Raw genomic sequence first — 18,610 nt, 5'->3', positions numbered from 1 at the left:
GTCCTATTCTTTGTCAGGCAGTGTGTGGCAGACACTTAAACCATGCTGCTCTCACCTGTGATACTCACCCTCTTGACTGGATGAGATTTCTCTTGTTTAACTGGTGTTTTTTAACAGCTAACACTGTTTAAGAGCTCTGAAAACTGCATTCTTTTTTTAATTGGAGGACAAATAGCCAAATCCACAAACCAGAGGTGCTTCTTCTCTTCTTCTGTTGTACTGCAGAGTTGTCTCTTCAAACCTCATCACTCCTGTGTTCATAGCTCCTATGCACAGAGTACCTGTCTTAGAGCCCAAATGAGGACAACATTCGAAGATCACAAAGTAAAAAGACTCTGGTTCAAATGGTTTCATGTTATTTCTCATTTAAAAAAAAAAAAAAAAAAAAGTTTTCACACAGACAAAAAAAAGGGGGGAAATTAGATGTCTTTATAACTCCCAGCATGTTATCGTGGAATAACAGAATCATAGAATATCCCAAGTTGGAAAAGACCCATAAGGATCATCGACTCCAACTCCTGAAATAACCCTGATGTGATTTATTGTCCACTGGACTGTTATTAAAATGCAATTCTTTGACGTCAGGTTGACAAGGTGGGTTCTCAAGGAACAGTTTTTCCCCACCACAGGTAGGCTATGGGGCATGCCAGCCAGACCCTCTCAGTGACAGTTTTGTAATCTTCATTCTCTTAATTATTTTTAATTTATTTATTTTTATTTTTTAGACTTGTTTGTTCTGCTTCATTTCCTTGTTTGTTTTTTTTTTTGTACGTCTGTTTGTTTGTTTTATTTTGATTTTGGTTTTGTTGTTGTTTAAATCCTTATGGACACCAGTTTATAAGGTTGCATGTACACCACTGATTCATCGACATGATTGACCTTCCCTTAAACCTGTTTAAATCCCATGGCACAGGGAAAGTCTTCAAAAGTAAGAAGGTCCCAGCCATTTGATTTGAACCCTACTGCTCTCTCCTTCTTCCAGAAATTCACTCTCTAGAATACTAAAGAGGAACGAAGTTGAAATGGGTGAACAGCAGCAATTTTATAAATTAATAATTATTAGTCTGTATTTATTATTTCTACAATGGTAGCAACACATTATTCTGTTGTGTCTGTTGTAAGCATTACGGCCTCGATTAGGAGTTTTTCTTATCAGTGATACAGTAGGCATGAGAGCATAAGAAGTTGCGAAAAGTCAATCTAAAAAAGCATTTTCTGGCAGAAGTAAGGTTTTAAACGTTGACTGTTCTCTAGATAAATAATTCTTGAACTCCTCACCCTTTAAAAATGGAAACAGTTGGAAATCTGTCCCGATTCAAGGACAAAAATCTCATGAAATTTTAGGATTTTCTTCAAGACGTAATTGCACCCATTACAGCCCTGTTAGCTACTATGGCAATAAGGTTACAGACACCTGTTATGGATAACCCATTTTTCAGAATGATTTTCTCAGTGGAGTTCTGTTCTGTTAGGCCATTAGATGTTCCTATGATATTCATTAATAAGAATCCGATCTCAGTATTTCTCTTCTCTTCCACTATAACAGGGGGGGTTGGAACTCGATGATTTTAAGGTCCTTTTCAACCCAAACCATTCTATGAATCTATGATTCTCTTTTCCTCCTTTAACTTGGTTGTACGTCAGGTATTTTGAGCATTGCATTAGTCTTGGTTTAGGGTGTCTGTGGTGAGATTTAAGGGCCATTTCTCTAAGTTCGTCTTAACCATAGATTAAGGAGAGAGATTTGGTTACTTCTTGTTTTTTTATTCTTGCTGTTAATTAAGGAACTTAACTTTTGTTAATCTTCAGACTTCAAATGTCTGGTGACCTAACTAGCACTGGGGCCTTGTCTGTTCTGAGTGAATCAGGACCCTTTAAATTGAAGTTTTGTATTTAATAATTAAGCATTCCTGAATTACAAGATCTCAGCTTGGATGAGACATCAAAACACTACTATTAAATAAAAATGAAGTGAAAATGGTCCCAGTTTGGTAAGCTGCTCCTTGCTGCCAATCTGTGTGTGCTTATTGCTGTTTTTCTGTTTAGCATCCTTTGTATGATTAAATGACTGTAGGACTATTTGGACACTTTCACAAGTGTGTATGTAACATTGGCTATCTATTTACCTTTTAATTACTTAGATTCACAATTCACAGAAAGTGAGCATATCACCACTTCTCCCATCCTCTAAACCATCCTGGATGGTTTGCATATGAGTGCACGTGAAACCAGCCAACTTCTCTGGGCTTGTCATCATTCAAACACAGAGAGTAAGCAAACTGTTATCCCTGATGTGGCTTTAAGTGCATATTTATGTAAAACCCAGGAGTAACTCATTTCTGCTTCTGGTTCCACAATAGTGTACTTTGGGAACAGATTATAGCACATGCCTTCATATACCAGTCTAAACTCTTATGTTTAGTGATTTTACCTACTTTTTTGCCCTATGAAAAATTTTATAGCCACAAGAAAAGAAGAAAAAAAAAATAAAAAAAGGACATTACTTTTTGAATTCAGTCTTCATGGTCAGAAATGAGAAGTCAATTAGAAGTTATTTTACAAGCAAATAATTTAGAATTCTCCTCAAATTCCTAGACTAGTTCTTCGCTGCAATTATATCAAAGTTATTTTGAAATATGTTTCTGAAAACACAGATAGTGGCTTGTTTCCCATTAGCTGATGTGCCATTTTTTAATATGACAACTTCACAAATATTACATGGATCCACATCATTAATGCAGAACTTATTCTGCAAACATTTTTATTGGCATCTCAGTCATTATTGTTGAGAACACCTAAAGGTTTATAATTTTAATGCTATACAGTGAATGTTGAGTAATTCCTGAGAAGAAATTAGGGGAAATTTGGTTTTGTGAAAGTCACTCATTTTCAAAACAAACTAACTGACAAAAAAATCTCCTCCCCTTTATGCATTACCTATTTTTAATTAAAATGAATCCACTCTGTTCTTAGAAAGAAAATTAGTCAGGCAATGCTCTGAATTCTTAGTGCTAAGAATAGTGATGAGCAGCTTGTGATCCATATCTTTTGAGAAAATCAATATTTTTCAGGTTGATATAAAAGAAACACTTCAGAGAAAATATAGTTTATCACTTTCACTTACATCAAAACACATCTGATATTCTTACTGGTAGATACAGTGTACAGCTACTAGAACTAATGTTGTGTTTTGTTTGTATATACAAAGGTGTAATTTCAGCAGTACCCATTTTCTAACTCCCCTCCAAAGATAGAACATACTAATTCTTATTTTTATTTTTTATTTTTTAACAAAAAGACAAAAGCATTCAACACAGCAGAGACTGGCTCATAATTTGCGTAGAGGACTCACCAAGGTTTGTCATCAGTGCACAAAATTCAGTGAACGTTTTCATGAAATGCTTTCTTAGTTAACCACTGAAATTATTACACATGGCCTGAACACCTTCAGGAATACATGTAGGGGTTGTTACACCTGTTACCTGCAATAGGTGTATAACGAATGGCCAGCTGGAAATGCACAGTTCATTCACACTACACACCATGATCATCAGTTATCTCTACACTAGTTTACTGTGGCAGGCCACTATTCTGTTTGGCTGGTGAAATTGGTCAGAGAGAGCTTGAAACACTGGCAGCTCTAGTTTTTTGGTGGGTAGCATCAAAGCACATGCTTCTGTGAGACATCAGGAGCTGTAGTTTTCCATATGTAATTTCAGTGAAGAATCTGTGAGCTCATTGTCTGTCTAAATAGTTCTGCTATTATGTTTGCAGCCAAGTAAGCTAATTTAGCATACTGAAAAATTAACAAGTCAAGGCTTCTTCTAACTATTATATAAAGAACAGCATCAGACTACTTCCATCATCGAAGTGAGAGGTCTGGCATCTTCGAGAATATTTATCCTTACTTTCGTCAGGAAGTACACATTGCACAATGCAAATCAACCCCTATTCATGGACCACTCACTACCTTCAGCACAAAACCTCCAAACATGGGAAAAGATTTTTTGATTTTATAACTTCTAGCTGAGAGCTCAGTATTGAACCTTGCTGGTTTATATTTTCAGACCCTGCAATATTTGCTGTTAATTGTATTCTCTTGCTCAGCAAGGGGCATTCGTGTGCCTTTTTAACATTGCGTTGCACTGAAAAAGGAGTTGAGTAATAATTAGGGGGGATTCAAACTGTACTTAAAGTATCTCACCATGTCTTTATGCTTTGTCATGTCCTTTGCAATGTCTAATCTAGGGATTAAAATGCTTTTTGTAGAAGCAGAGTTTACACAAATCAACAATATACTATATTCCTAACTGCTTGCTGATTATGAATTCAAATTCAAAATAAATGGAACAAATCTTTGGATGACGTTTCCTAGGGGTTGTGGATTTGCTAAAGATTCTTTTAAATCAGTCCTGTATTGGTCCTAAAAAAGACAACTTGCAGTGTTGCCAAAGCAGAAAATTGTTGAGTATAAAGCTGCTGATATACATCTACAGCATTATACTGCAGATCCTGGGCTGCTCTACCTTATCTAGACTGCTGAGGTGCTCGAGTACTAATGGAAAGTGTCCATTAATTGTAAAATCTGCTTCAGAGCCATGTGCTCTAGAAGTAGCAACTAATTTCATTTTAATTAACTTCCAGTGTTTGATCTGTTAAAAGTCACATTTTCCAAATTTAATCTGCTGCCCTGAGAGCTAAAAGTGCATTCTAAACCAAAAGGATGTCTGGATTGTTCTGTGTAAAGCAGAAGGCTCTCAGTTAAAAAAGTAGCTTGAGACTAACAATAAAGCCGTGAGCTGTAGTAACACAGAGGCATCTCATACATAAACCCAATATAAAAATGCACCAGTACTGTTATATGGCAAGGTAAATGGGGTATTTAAGAATGAGTATAATTGCTATGTAGCAACTTTTAAGAGAGAGCAATGAGAAAAATGTGAAAGAAAAGCCCGAAGCCATCAAGATTAGTGCAGGAGGAGGAAATTAGGAGTTCCAAGTGAGGAGCAGAAGTTCCCTGCAACCAAGGAGAGGCCCATGGGTGGAGCAGGCTGTCCTCCTGCAGCCCACTGAGGACCATGTCAGAGCAGGTATCTACTCTGCAACCCAAGGGGGAGCTCAGGCAAGTAGAAATTACAGTACACAGGGGGGCTCATGTTGGAGCTGAGTGCTTCTGAAGTACTATGGCTCATGGAGTAGATCCACGCTGGAGCAGAGGAAAACCGAGGAGGAAGGGAAGGCAGAAAATAGTTATTATGAACTGACTGTCACCTCGTCAGGAATGGATGAGTGATGTTGAGTATGGGAGGAAGAGGGGTTGGGGGAAGGTGGTTTTACCATTCTATTCCAATTTTAATTGGCAAGAAATTAAATTAATTGATAAAGAATCATAGAATGGCTTGACTTGGAGAAGACATTAAATACCACGTAGTTCTAATTCCCTTGCCATGGACAGGGTTTCCACCCACCAGACCAGGCTGCACAAAACCTTCCCCCTCCAACCTAGCCTCAAGTACCTACAGGGATGGGACATCCACAGTTTCTCTAGGTAATTAGGGAGCGACCTCTTTATCTTGACCACAAGCAGCTGGGTGGGCAGCTAGTTAAGGTCAACCCACAACAATCTTCCATTTTCTTTTTCTAAGGAGTGACAAAGTTTAACCTAGCTAAAATATTGAGCAACTGGTTGGTATTACACATGTGATTACTGCTGTGTGTAGTTTGTGCTTTTTTCCTCATTTTCCTGTGATGAGCCTTGATTATGCTAGCATCACATAAGGCTGAGTCACCTGCAGAGGGGATTGGTAGAGTTTGTTTTTGTTTGCTTATTTTTTAATGGTTACCTGTGTTACATAGCTACTGTTAGCTGGGCTACATCACCCATCACTCAATCTCTTTCCGTGAGTAACCTAGCTTGAAAGGCCTCCGTCGATTTAAAATAAATTATAAGAAAATATAAGGATGTCTATATTTTTATGTAAGATTGTGTTTTAATACAGAAAATAAAACAAGGAGAAAGGGAGGATGATATGCTGCCTTTATTCTCAAAATGCTGTTATTTTTAAATGCTACCCATCTCTGATTTTTCACACCCACCCATACTGCAAGATGCAAATTTTCTATGATATGGTTTCACAGAACTAATACTGCAACCCTTCTGTTTGTTTTGATCTGAATTTTCTCATTTTTATGATGTTTTTTATTTATACATGTCATTTCATAACAGATCAAAGAAATTGTTCCAGAGATGATTCTGTAGCATGAATTTTAAACTTTCATGTATGTTGTACAGTTCATAGCATGTTCTCCCTCACTTTGTAGTATAGAAACTGTGGCCCATCAGCAATGTTTTTTAATAGTCATTTCTATAAAACATCCAAGCAATTTTTGAAGCTCGTTTAATGAAATACACAGATTTCTGAGGCCATTACCTTTGAATGAATCTGCTTCATTCATCTGCGGTTGAATTGAAAAGAAATAACATTCAGCCTTCCAAACATATCTTTTCCTGAGAGCTGTTGGTCATAATTTTTAGTTATTTTCATTTTTTATTTTTACAGAGTAGTTTAAGTCAATGTCTTTATGACCTGAATTAACACTGTATTTGCTTGTATATCACCCATGCACTTTTCCAAATGCTAATAGATACTCTTTTAAGTGCCCTGTCTCCATCTCAGTGTTTTTGCTGCAGTATTGAGCAAAGTATTTAAATTAAAGGAGATTGCTAAGAAATCAATCTCTGAGCTGTCTGATGTTGTTTGCCAGATTTTACTTATCACTTGATGCTTCCAATCCTCATCTAATGTCAATGAATGACATTGTGTAGCATCCTTAAAAGGTGCTCTATACCTTCATCTCAAGATAGTGCAATTTATTACTTTTAATTAGTTTAGCTGTCCACTCAAAAAGATTTTCTTTCTGAGCTCTTTTTTTTATTTCTAGGAAAAAAAAAATATATTAAAAAAAAAAAAAAAGAGAGAGAGAACCACCTTTGCGTTTTAATTATGTCATTAACACAAAATTTCAATTTTCTGGTCTTTTTTTCTTCCCCTAGATTTAATTATTTTACAGCAAGTAGAGAATAGTCATAGCTTCCAGTTCAGCTCCTAGATTCAAAATGAATATACTTCACTGGATGAAATTACATTTGAGATTTGCTGTCATCACCATGAATTCCAGTTTCTGACTAGAAATCAAAATACAAAAATTTGCAAGAATAACAGCACAATAATTCTGTGATAATGCTGATCAGTATGGCATGTGGTATTCCTAACTTTGGACACGTTCCACTCATCATGATTCCTACAGTACCTTTCCACTGTCATCACTGCCTTGACCTGAATACTAGTCCTGTATGTTCTTGAAGGGAATGGTCCACTCTTCTTCTTGTTTATGGCTAGCTCAACAGAGAGTGTTCAAAATAAGACTTTGTCCTTCAGAACAGCTAAACAGACAAGGGCATCATTGTAATTCTTATTTTTCCATACACTAAAGCAATGAAATATCTCTCATTTTAACACAATCTATGCCTGTGTATATCATAACCAAATAGCAGTGACTAGTCCATAAAACCAGGTGCGTTTTCCCTTGCCAAAACCTATTTGCTCATAAATACCCTCGAAAGTCAGACAAAGGTGGAACGCATGTTTCTACATCACATAGAAGTTCATTGCTTCCATTTTAAATGCAATTTCCAGCAACAAGAGACACTGAGATTTTTTCCAGACTCTCCTGTACTTTCGTGTTTGTCACAGCAAGATGTTTCCAAGATGTCACCACTTTTTGCCTCAGAAGCTATTTTTGCTAGGGGTGCCAACCACATGCTGGAAAAATCTGCATCACTGCAAGAGATACATGTGTGTTTTTATTTTATTGGTGGGAGTGTTTTGGGGTTTTTTTTTTGTTTTGTTTTTGTTTTTGTTTTAAACTATTTGCAGGACAGATTTTTATGAAATATATTTTACTTCTATGTGTAGTGAATACCTCTCCCTATCATTTTCCCTTCCTTCCATCCTTAATTCTATGTTGATTTCATATTCAAGATATTTCACACATTAGAAATCTGTTCAGCTATTTAGTGATGATACAAATCTATCTTCTTCCATTAGTTGTCAGTTCACTTAAGAGAAACAAAACAAATGAATGTGGGAATCTAGCTCTTCTGTAGCAATCACATAATAGAAACTACAACTCATGAAATAAAAATATATTGCTATGCACTGATCTTCGGTACAGATGACAGTGTGCTATGTTTCTCAAGTCCGACATCTAACTTTGTCATATTTAAGGAAAACAATGTCTATTAAATTCTTTAACTTGAAACATTGCCAATATTTACAAACATAAGCTCCTCTTTCCATTCACCTTTTTTGGCAAGTATTAAAAAAAGTAGGTGGGAAGTAGTATTATTTTTAATAAGAATAAACTCCAAGAACACTATTGCCTCACTGAAGAAGTCTATAGATCTATTTCTAATAAGTCAAGAGATCATTTTACATGCACAGAGCCAGGAAAGATCTTGTTATATCTTGAAAGAAGAATCATTAAATTGGAGGTAAGATTTTTCGAATGTCAATGTATTCAATGTAAACTTTCATTCTTTTCATAAACTTTATCAAAAGGATGAACTAATGGTGGCTCCTCTTCTGTGCTAGGGAAAAAATTCCATTGTCTCCCATAAGTGGAGTAAGAACTGTAATAATGTGAAAGATTATTTTGACCTTTTCAATATTCATAATTTTGTCTGAGTGATCATACATTTCCTGCTTGAAAACTTATAATCGGTGCATATGACTTCTAGTAAAATATACCAAGCTTTTATTTGTGAGAAAAAGTACTAAATATGTTAATAATACTGAGCTCAGTTGACATATGATCAGTGTTTCAGATTTTACTCACTCTCTGTAAGTCTTGCATATTTTTTCTACTTTTGGAGACTGATCCTGTCAAGGTCTGACCTTTCTGCATTGCCCAGTAAGACTCTTGGGTAGGCATTTAAGTCTTTACTAATACATTCTAATAAGACACGAATAACTACATTTGGTGGTGGAAATCATTAATTCAGACAGCAGCATCTTTGAAAATAAAAATAAAAAAAAATTCCAAGTTTAGCATTCTTAAAATAAAAAAAAGGAGGTATGAGAAAAATCTGTTAAACTGTGATGCCTTAGTAGGCTGGAGACTCTCGAAGTATGGGCTACAACAGTGGACAAACATTAGCATGCTAAGATGAGAATTAAATTCTAATTGCAAAGCGTAAGAGTACTGAATTTAAAATAATCTTCTGTTGTATTCAGTAGCAGCCCTTAGTTTTCCTCATGTGTAAGACATACAAATCTTCACGCAGTTTGCAAGGGATGTGAGTGTAATTGTCATTATTATAACACTGTCTACTTACTATAATAATTGCTACCACATTTTAACACATACACATGGATTTCACAAATAGAAAAACATATGGAGAGATGAAGTGTAAAGAAAATCTGTGAGCAAGGATCTCTTTCCGTCCCCACCCCTTCCCCAGTAGGGCTGCCTTACACTTTGCACTGCTGAAGCAAATCATCTTCTGTGGGAAAACTGATGGCCGTCCTGGGTCAAACCTGAGGACCTACAGCACTAGTCTACTTGCCAGCAGGATTCCAATAGTAGTTGTACACCTCTGAATTTTACTGTTTGACTGATAACGAGATAATTTGTAACAGTGAAATGAATAGCACTGCAGCCTGTCTGAGTTCTGAAACTGGAATAAAAAAGACTTTACTGAAAAGTTGTGTTTCTACACTAAAGAAAATGCATTCTGTTCAGAACCTGATGCAAAGGTATTTTGTTCCTATTTTAGTTCTCTCACAGTCAGATTGCAGGCAAACCCCATTTTCTTACAAATGGAGTTACACAGCATGTTTTTTTTTTTCCCCTTGCTTCTGTCATTCCTCATTTGCACCAGAAATCTTATTTCCATTTCTTTCCATCCAGCAGGGTAGTGTTATTTATTATTTTGCTTCCTGCCGATTATTGATTCGACTCCGCAGAATAGATTACAGTTGCCAGGTGAATTATTTTTTCCTATGGGAACAGAGAAAACCTTTATAAAAAGAAAGTGTTTAGTAAGCTTGTCTACCGGTCCTTTCAGTGTTGAGATTCACGTAAGACATAGCTGGAAATTTCAGGCTCTTCTTGTTGTGCTTTATTTCCAGCGTATGTAATGATAGCTGAGTCAGGAGTGCATTTCATCTGTTAGCTGTAGCTGAGGCAGTGTATATCTTTATTACAGAATTTCTGATTTGGAGTACTTTATTGTCCATCATAGAAAATTTTCAGTGCTTATCATTATATTTCAGCAAAAAAATTCTTTTGTATTTCATTTGGAAGCTTATCTAGCTAAACTTTTAACAATCATTTTCATTTTTTTTAAAATGATTTTCATTATTTTATCACCACGCTAAAAACAGTGAAGTCTGGTAAAAAGCCTTGGAAACTGTAATCATGAGAAACCTGTGCTGTGATTGTGCAGGAGGACAGATCTTGAGAAAAGGGTTCAATGTCTAAGGTTAATGCAAATTCACTTCAGTGTGCAGGGATAGGAAGAAAGCTGTGGTTATCAAATGTGCTGATATCACATATCCAATTTTGTCATAGCTATCAGCCACCAGGAGCTAATTTAAGTCTGGGTTATGAACTTTGAATAGGGTTAAGGTTTGAGGGAAGAAGATGTGAAGAACACATTTTCTACTAGATTTTCCTTAGCTAACATATATAATAAATAAGATGTTATTCTAAATAGTCACTGACGTAAGCTGTAAATGCTGCCACATATCTGTAATTATAGCTATGATTTTGTAAACTGATCATGACTGGATACTGCAGAGCTCTGAAATTAGAAACAGATCAAAGCCTTGGCACATCTTTCAATATATGGATACATAATCACTGGCTGAAATAAAGACTACAGTTTTAAAGGGTTCTGAGCAGTTAGGGAACCCACGTAGAATTATAGAATTATTAAGATTGGGTAAAACCACTAAGATAATCTACTTCAGCCGTCAGCCCATCACCACCATGCCCACTAAACCATGGCTCTCTGCCATATCTACACGTTTCTTGAACACCTCCAGGGTTGGTGACTCCACCACCTCCCAGGGCAGCCTGTGCCGATGCCTCACAACTATTTTGGAGAAGAAATTTTTCCTAATCTCCAATTTTCACTGGCTGAATACTTCACTGCTAGATGCTTGTGGATTCTTGAATTAGGAAAATAGTGCTGAAGTCTACATTGTTTTTTTCATTTTTCAGATTTTACTGTTTGCTGTTCACTGTATTGATAAGGTATTTGGTCAGGGTGAAAGCAGTAAAATACAGAGAGTTTTTTTTTATAATGTTGAATGCTGCATGACCATGAAAATTAGGAAGATATTTTATGACAGCCAAATCCAATTTTTCATTATATTAATGTCTATGGGTTCATAGATTCAACAAATCCCTCAGGGTTTGGGTTCTAGCGTGGATTTAGGAGATAATCAAACATCTAGTGTAGGTTTGTTGACCTGGAGTATGATACAAAGTAGGATTAAAAGGTAGGGCTAGTAAATCTAATGCCTCTGCAGACCAATTTACTCCTATATGCTTCCAGAATTCCTGGGGCAGATAGATTAGTAGAGAGGGAAGTGATACCACTCAGATTTGGGGAGCTTTGCAATTAGGTTAAAGAAATTCAAAGGTTGATATTTTATTTCAGGCTTCTGCAAGATCTTCAGAGCTAGGAAATGACTTGCTATAAACTGAAATATGTGTTTTTTAGTGACCTAAAAATATAGATGGAGGGTTAGAGAGCTAGCTGGTATTATTTTAGAGCAAAAAGTTACCCTTCATTTTAGATTACTGATAAAAATAAGGCATGTTTTAACTCAGAAAATTATATAGCTATTTTATATACATGCTGAAAAACTATAAGAGAAAAAAAAAAAAGTCTACTGATTATTATACCCAAATTTTATAGTATTTCTACTGTAGCGCGGTGGACATTATCATTCACATTTGGGATCATTCTTTTCCCAGATGCCATTGGGTCTTGAAAGATTAGAAATGGGCTGTGCCAAAAAATATAGTGCTTTTTGTTGCCTCATGCTGTGGGTTAATATTGCTTGAATGCAGTTCTAGGTGGATTAGTATTTGGCAATCTAGCACAGCAGAGAACCATTCTCTACTGAATTTCTTTACACCTACAGAAAACTGCTTTCAATAAAGAATAGATAGATTCATTATCAGTTAGCAACATTTCCCTGATGTAAAATCACTTTTGGATTTAGATTTGAGCTTGATTTTCAAATTTAGAGCCATCTTATATTTCTATTCTTCTACAGCCACAAAATTAAGAAGTTAACTGGTGTTTGCATAGGCCAGTAGATCATGTTGTGTTTTAGCCTAGACCCCTGTTACCTTTCTAAAGTTTTACAGTGAACTTTGTAGTTAGAACTGGTTCAAAATGAAATGTCCAAGAACCCAGTCCATGACTGCATTCTTCACTGCCTGCAGAACAAGGAAGTGGGTAAAGACAAAAAGAATTGGTTTCCTTTTTGTTACCTTCAGCATGGGGTTCTAACATTTTAACTGGATAGGTGTTACCATTTGTGAATGTGAAACCTCAGGAGCACAGCTAGCTTTTGGATTATCCAGTAGTCATAGAGGTGGAAAGAAGACTACTTTCTGGAGAGGCTTTATATTCTGTTTGTATTTTTTTATAATGTAGATCAAGTTACAGCTGGGGCTTGGGAAATTAAAGTTTCAAGAGCTCAGTTTATTACTTGTTTTTGTACTTCCCACCCACTGACTTAGGACGGAGATCTTATTCTGGAAGTGCTGAACTGAAGCCTCTGGGAAATAAGCTAAAATAAGTGAAATTGTTCAATTTTCTTCAATTCCATTTTGTATCATTGCCAGCAACAGGAAAAAAGCTATTAGAGATGGTGGTTTCTAGTGACATAAAGCCATATGGTGCCTTTTAGTGTTACAGACAACGTGATGATTTTAATTAAGGATAGGATTTGGTATCTAAAATTAGATATTCTACTGGACCAAAATAATACAGTCTAGAAATTATGCCAAGAGAATTAAGTACTTTGTGTGATCTTTTTGTTGAATATAATGGTTAGTGTTCTGGTCAGGAGCAGAGCTGAAGAACCTAAAGCTACTACAAGACATTACTTTACTGGACTTTGAAGTCTCTGGGTAATCTGGTAAGCAGGAACAGCTTAGCTTTCCTCCCTGAAGGATCTGGTGCCCTCAAACCAGAGTGCCTGGAAATGAAGTCTGGGAAGAAGCTTAGCTAATCTGGGTCACTGATAGATTTTCCTGGTGTGATGTGTTTGACCTTGCTGCAGATAATTTTAACTGTCATACAAACAGAAATTATAGTAAAGGCCTTTTTGACGAACATGTTAATATGAATCACCAGTGTGGGAAAAGGCTTGTGTTTGTTTAGCGATGTCTCACATTTATGTGTCCATGGGCCTCAAAATTACAAAGTAAGGTCATCAATATTATTTTATAAGCAAAAAATCCTTGCAGTTTCACCATTCAGCACAGAAACAGATGAAAACAGCATGTCTTCAAATGAAATTTGTCTATGAATCTATGAGGCTGTGGAATCTCCTTCTGCATACCTCCTTCTGCACATCTCCAGAGATACGCAAGACTTCCCTGGATGATTTCCTGTGCAACCTACTATAGGGAACCTGTAGGGACCAGATGATCTCCATAGGTCCCTTCGACCCCTATGATTCTGTGATTCTGTGAGAAAGCAGGTACTGAACCTGAGTAAGAAGAAGGAATGAGATGGAAGTCTCAAAATGAAAGTCATCTCTGGAATGAGGTGACGGTAGTTTGTGCTGCTGCTTTTTTTCTCATCTTCTGCGATGGTACAGAAAGCCGTTTCTCTACCTGATTCACTGATTTGAACAGTGAATTGACAGATCCTCAGTCAAGAAGCACTTGCAGTATGTAGATAGTATCAAGGGAGATACAAGAAAATGTAAGGTCTTTGGTCCAGATGATTAGGAGATTCCCTCATAAATATAGTTGTTGCTTTGAAGCGCCACTTCCTCCTCTTCTGCTTCTTTAACTTCTTTTGCTGCTGTATTGCATGTTGAGAAATAATAGACACTCTTTAAACTCTCATATGCTCTACCTTAAATCTCCATTCAGCTATTATGCTCATAAAATCATGCACAATGTTATTATGAAATAATTGATCTTTGAATTAAGGACATCAAGACTAAATGAATTGGAAAAAAAATTTAACGTGACCCTTTTCCAAAATTATGTTTTAATTATTTGAAAATCCATAATCTTGCCCAGGATTTTATTTAACAGGTATTCACTAAATCTACAACATTTTACTATTTTGTCAAACGAGAGCTGGAAATATTTATCTTTTCTTTCCTACCAAATTAAAGGTTCATAAAATCTATTGTGCATTAGAATGAACACTAGCAATATATTGTTAAAAAAAAATGAAAGTTTTTTTATAAGTATCAAATTCAAACTCTCTGTATTAGCACAGCTGAGCTTATATCTGTGCTGTCAGTCCTTTCCACATTTTGACTTCCTCCTCTCTAAAAATAAAGCCTTCAAGTAGTTAGCATGACCAAGAGGCACCTGTCTAAGAGTATGAAGGGGATATTTTCCTGATTGCATTTTGCTCTAGATTCAAATATTTTAAAATTTGAGGAGACCTTCATTTTGCTGATAGTGGCAGCACGTGGCTGATGTGCAGAACATGTCAGAGTGGAATCATTTGTGCTAGAGCAAATGCCTGCCTTCCTGGGACAAGGAGCTGGAGCGCAGTGCAGGTTGGTTGGTTTGTTACAGAAGGCAGTGAGGAGGTTGTGTTGCAGTCTGCGACTGTATCCTTTGCTTACAGAAGAAGGACTCAAACACTTGCAGAGGAGCTTTAAAGAGATCCTCTATTTATCTTCAGTAGAGGAAAAAAGAGGTGTGAAGTACGTGATCAGGTGCCGGTGGACTTGGAGCTTGAAAAGAATGGAAACGTTTTTCTCAAAGCATCAGGAGAAGGGAGCAAACCTTACCAAGTATTTCCCAACCTCTCAAAAGTGTTTTCTCTTGGCAGAGTGGGTGGGCAGTTGTGTAACATGGGAGCTCTGCAAAGGGAACAAAAGATTGCCACTCAGAACATGCCCTCTTCTGTTGCCTGTGCTGCAGGTTTGATGGGGGGGAAAAGCAGGCTTGTGCCTTCTCTATTGCATTTCTCTATATTCCACTGCCAAGGGGTGGGAGTCCACTGCAGAGAAGGACAGCACTTACAAGCTAGATATCCATGTCGCCTTTGTTGCTTGCTGTGCTTCCACGTGAGGGAACCTTTGACTCTCTACATCTTTGAAGGGTTTATCACTCAATTAGTGCCTAGATTTAAGAATTCCTCAGAGGAGCTCTTCTTTCCACGGATGATCTTCCCGTTGGCCACCTACTCTTAATAACGGGCTATTGTAAAAATGGGCAATTTAGAGTGAAAGGAATGATCTTGGATTATGGGGCGGTTGGAGAAGTGAAAGATAATTGTGTTCACCATGTGTTAATCAATCACCATCTTGGCTTGCTCTGAATCACAGAGCGACCAGTACAAGACAAGACTGTGTTGTCTAAGCATTATTATTCTTGAATTCTCCCTAAGAGTAAAACACAGGACAGGAGAAGAACTCATGACTCTTGACTGAATAAGGGATCAGAGGAATTCCTTCCTCTTTATCATATGTAAGCCATAGTTCTCACATTCGCTTCCTATGGTCAAACACAGAAAACACCCCTTAGGCCATATATTGATATCTCTATGGGTGTAAATGCATGTATGTGTGCCTACGTATGTATATACATATATATATCTAAAGAGCCAGTGAAGGCATTATTAAATAAATACTCCTCAGGAAGGAAAAGATAGGAATCTTTTTAATTGTTGGTTTGGGTAGCAGAAATACCTTGGATCCTATTTCCTTAATTAAGGTGTACCTGGCTGCCCCATTTTGCCAGCAAACGTTCTCTGCCCTGTGATGCGGCTGTGACGCAGTGGAACGTCCCCATGGTGACGTTTGTGAAGGTCCCACTGCCCGCAGCACGGGTGCCATTGCGCTTCCTGCTGCTGCTGGCAGGACAAGCCTTGTTGGCTGCGGGAACGGTCGTGGACAGGAATTTCTGCCCAGGTGAAAAATTCACCATTCCAATGGAGACACCTTCCTTAGAAACATCGGGTGTTTCTCTTCCAAACACCCAGTCGGCAGTCTCGGCATCTGCTGCCCACCGACTCCGTGGTAAAAGAGCAGCTGCGGATGCTGCCCTTGGACCTCTCCAAGAGGAGAAGACTTCTCCATTTTCTCCTGGGGAAGTCTGTGCCAAAAGAAGATGCTGTGGTCCCTCTGAGAAGTGCTCCGGCAAAGCCCACGACATGTCATCCTGCTCCTTTCTCAACCATCTCCGGAAAGTTGTTGAGAGTGATGGCTTCCAGTCCATTTGGTGGGGCGATGACGGAGACTTCATTGTGATTGAGGAGCCGTTCTTCACAACAGAAGTACTGGCCAGAGGAGGAGTTTTTGATGTTGGCAACATGAAAGATTTTGTTCGTCTCCTTCATCACCATGGCTTCTACATCGTGGATGCAGATTTGCCAACCTCTGCCTCCCGTGCTCGGTTCCTAGCAGAGGGAGCATCAATTTCTACTCCTAGCGAGGTACGTAGCCCCTCTACCTGTGAGACAGCTCTTGGCACAGCGGCACTGGTGGCCAGTCAGTCCGAAGTGAGGTGGCTGACAGCTGGTGATACTTGGGTACGTGTGCTTCTGAGAATCCTACATTACTCTGCGGCTGGCAAATGAGAGAAATGCAAGCAAGGGTGTTGTTAGAAGGGCTGCTCTGAACACAGTGCCTCCTCTTTGGCGTTGGCCCATGAGAGGTGACAGCAGAGGGACAGTGTGACAGAATGGCATGTCATGGCTGTGAGTATGAAACAAAGGTGTGGAACTGAATTCTTTCCCGTGGAAATGGCCCCTGAGAGTCCGCTCTGATGGTCTCTTGAGATTCCAATTCTTATGTCTTGTATCTTTGTTTTCCCAGTCTTGAAATGGTGCTGACTAACTCTTCCTCTCTGCATTTTGCAGTTACTCTGCTACTATCACCCCTATTTCAAGAGAGGTCGTCTTCAGTGCCAGAGAAGATTCAAGCGGAGTGTTGGTGCTAGAAGGAGAAGACCAGCTGCCTCCTCGCAGGCCCTGGCTTGGAAGGAGGGCCAGCAGAGCAGCAGCCTGCAGTCAGAGATGCAGTCAGGCGCTGCTGCGTGGGCGGGCAGTGAGCTCCCTGTCAGCAGCTGCAGTGCCGCTCCTGCTGCTCCTGCTGCTGCAGATCACAGCGCACGTCCAGTCCCAAGCGGTCCTTTTCCACCGGGGCTGGGACCCGATAGCGGAGCTGCAGGTGATGGAGTTGCACGTGTCTACAACTTGCGCTCCAGGAAGCACTGCAGACGGGAGTAGTGCCACGTAGATAGTGTAGAGTCGTTTAAAAAATAAATGTTTGGAATGCTTATCCCTTGTCCCGTCCTGTTTCTTCAGTCTGACTGAAGGTTACTCTTCCTACGCCCAAGAGTGGGGGGTGCCTTCAGGGAGCCTTCATTTCCCCCATCCCTGCCCGTGGGTTTTGGCAAAGGTGCCAAACGCGAAGCAGGCACTGTGCGAAGCAAGCCTGGTCCATGGAATGATGGGAGCACGGGGCGTGCAGGTGTGCAGCTGGAGCAAAGCAAAGCGCCTGGTCCCTCTGCCTGCCTGTCCTCCGTGGGTGGGTGGGTGCCATGGTGGCACAGGGACAGGAGCTGTGCCATCCTCGCTGTGTACTTCTGACCCACGTGTAGTTTGAGGAAGTAGTGCACCTTCAACCGGTTCAGTTTCTAGGATGGCTCCTAGGATGTGGCTCCTTGGGCCAAGCAGCAGGCTCCTTGGGTTACCCTTGAGGTACCCCTCATCTTTCCCGTTCTTCGTGCTCAAAGACTTCTGCACTTTTAGGAATAAAACAAATCAGCCCTTTATTCACTAGTGTGACTGGTATATGCCCCAGTACAAATGGAAGAGTGGATGCAGGCTCCTTTGATGGCCCCCTCTAGCCTGGAGAGAACCCACCTCATCAGAGGGAATGCTTTAGATGTGGATACATGTCCTTTTTCAACTTTCTAATATGATTTCAAATGGAATAGAAAGCTCAGAGAGTAGCCGTCCCAGTACTTTTAAATATTCTATTGTGCTTCTGCAGTATTGTGAATGGATAAGGGAACTTGTGTTTTACTTCATTTTTTTTCAAATTATTTAGTATTTATTATATTTGACATAGAGTTACATAGCCTTGTGAGCACACAGATCATAGGGTCCTCAAGTAAAATAGAGGAATTAGATATCAGGTTTCCCAGATTCTCTTCACTGATTGCTCATATGCTCAATGTGACTGAATTTTTTAACAAAAAATTGTAAGATAGGAACTTCCTTCTCTGAAATGCCTTAAATGACTTAAATCTCAAATTAAATAAATGATGCTCATAATAAATGAGTTTAAGCAAGCTGATGGAAGCATTT

At 38.6% G+C, this 18,610-nt stretch overlaps 1 protein-coding gene across 1 annotated transcript; it reads left to right on the top strand.

The window, feature by feature from the left end:
* The first annotated feature begins 16,225 nt into the window (after positions 1 to 16,225).
* Positions 16,226 to 17,524, top strand: LOC109364827 (uncharacterized). The gene is made up of 2 exons (XM_085231799.1): positions 16,226 to 16,729; positions 17,156 to 17,524. Exons 1-2 carry the CDS (start codon positions 16,226 to 16,228, stop codon positions 17,522 to 17,524), a joined length of 873 nt encoding a protein of 290 aa, XP_085087925.1.
* Positions 17,525 to 18,610: the final 1,086 nt, after the last annotated feature.

This window comes from Meleagris gallopavo, chromosome 10, assembly GCF_905368555.1.
Source record: "Meleagris gallopavo chromosome 10, MGAL_WU_HG_1.1, whole genome shotgun sequence".
In the NCBI taxonomy this organism is placed as follows: Eukaryota; Metazoa; Chordata; class Aves; order Galliformes; family Phasianidae; genus Meleagris; species Meleagris gallopavo.
This window is presented reverse-complemented; position numbering and strand designations above follow the sequence as displayed.

Bases quoted from the DNA above. Each gene is read 5' to 3' on its own strand.
- LOC109364827 (XM_085231799.1), top strand. From the start codon at position 16,226: ATGGAGACACCTTCCTTAGAAACATCGGGTGTTTCTCTTCCAAACACC. The intron at 16,730-17,155 runs GTACGTAGCCCC...TGCATTTTGCAG, and splicing joins CAATTTCTACTCCTAGCGAG to TTACTCTGCTACTATCACCC.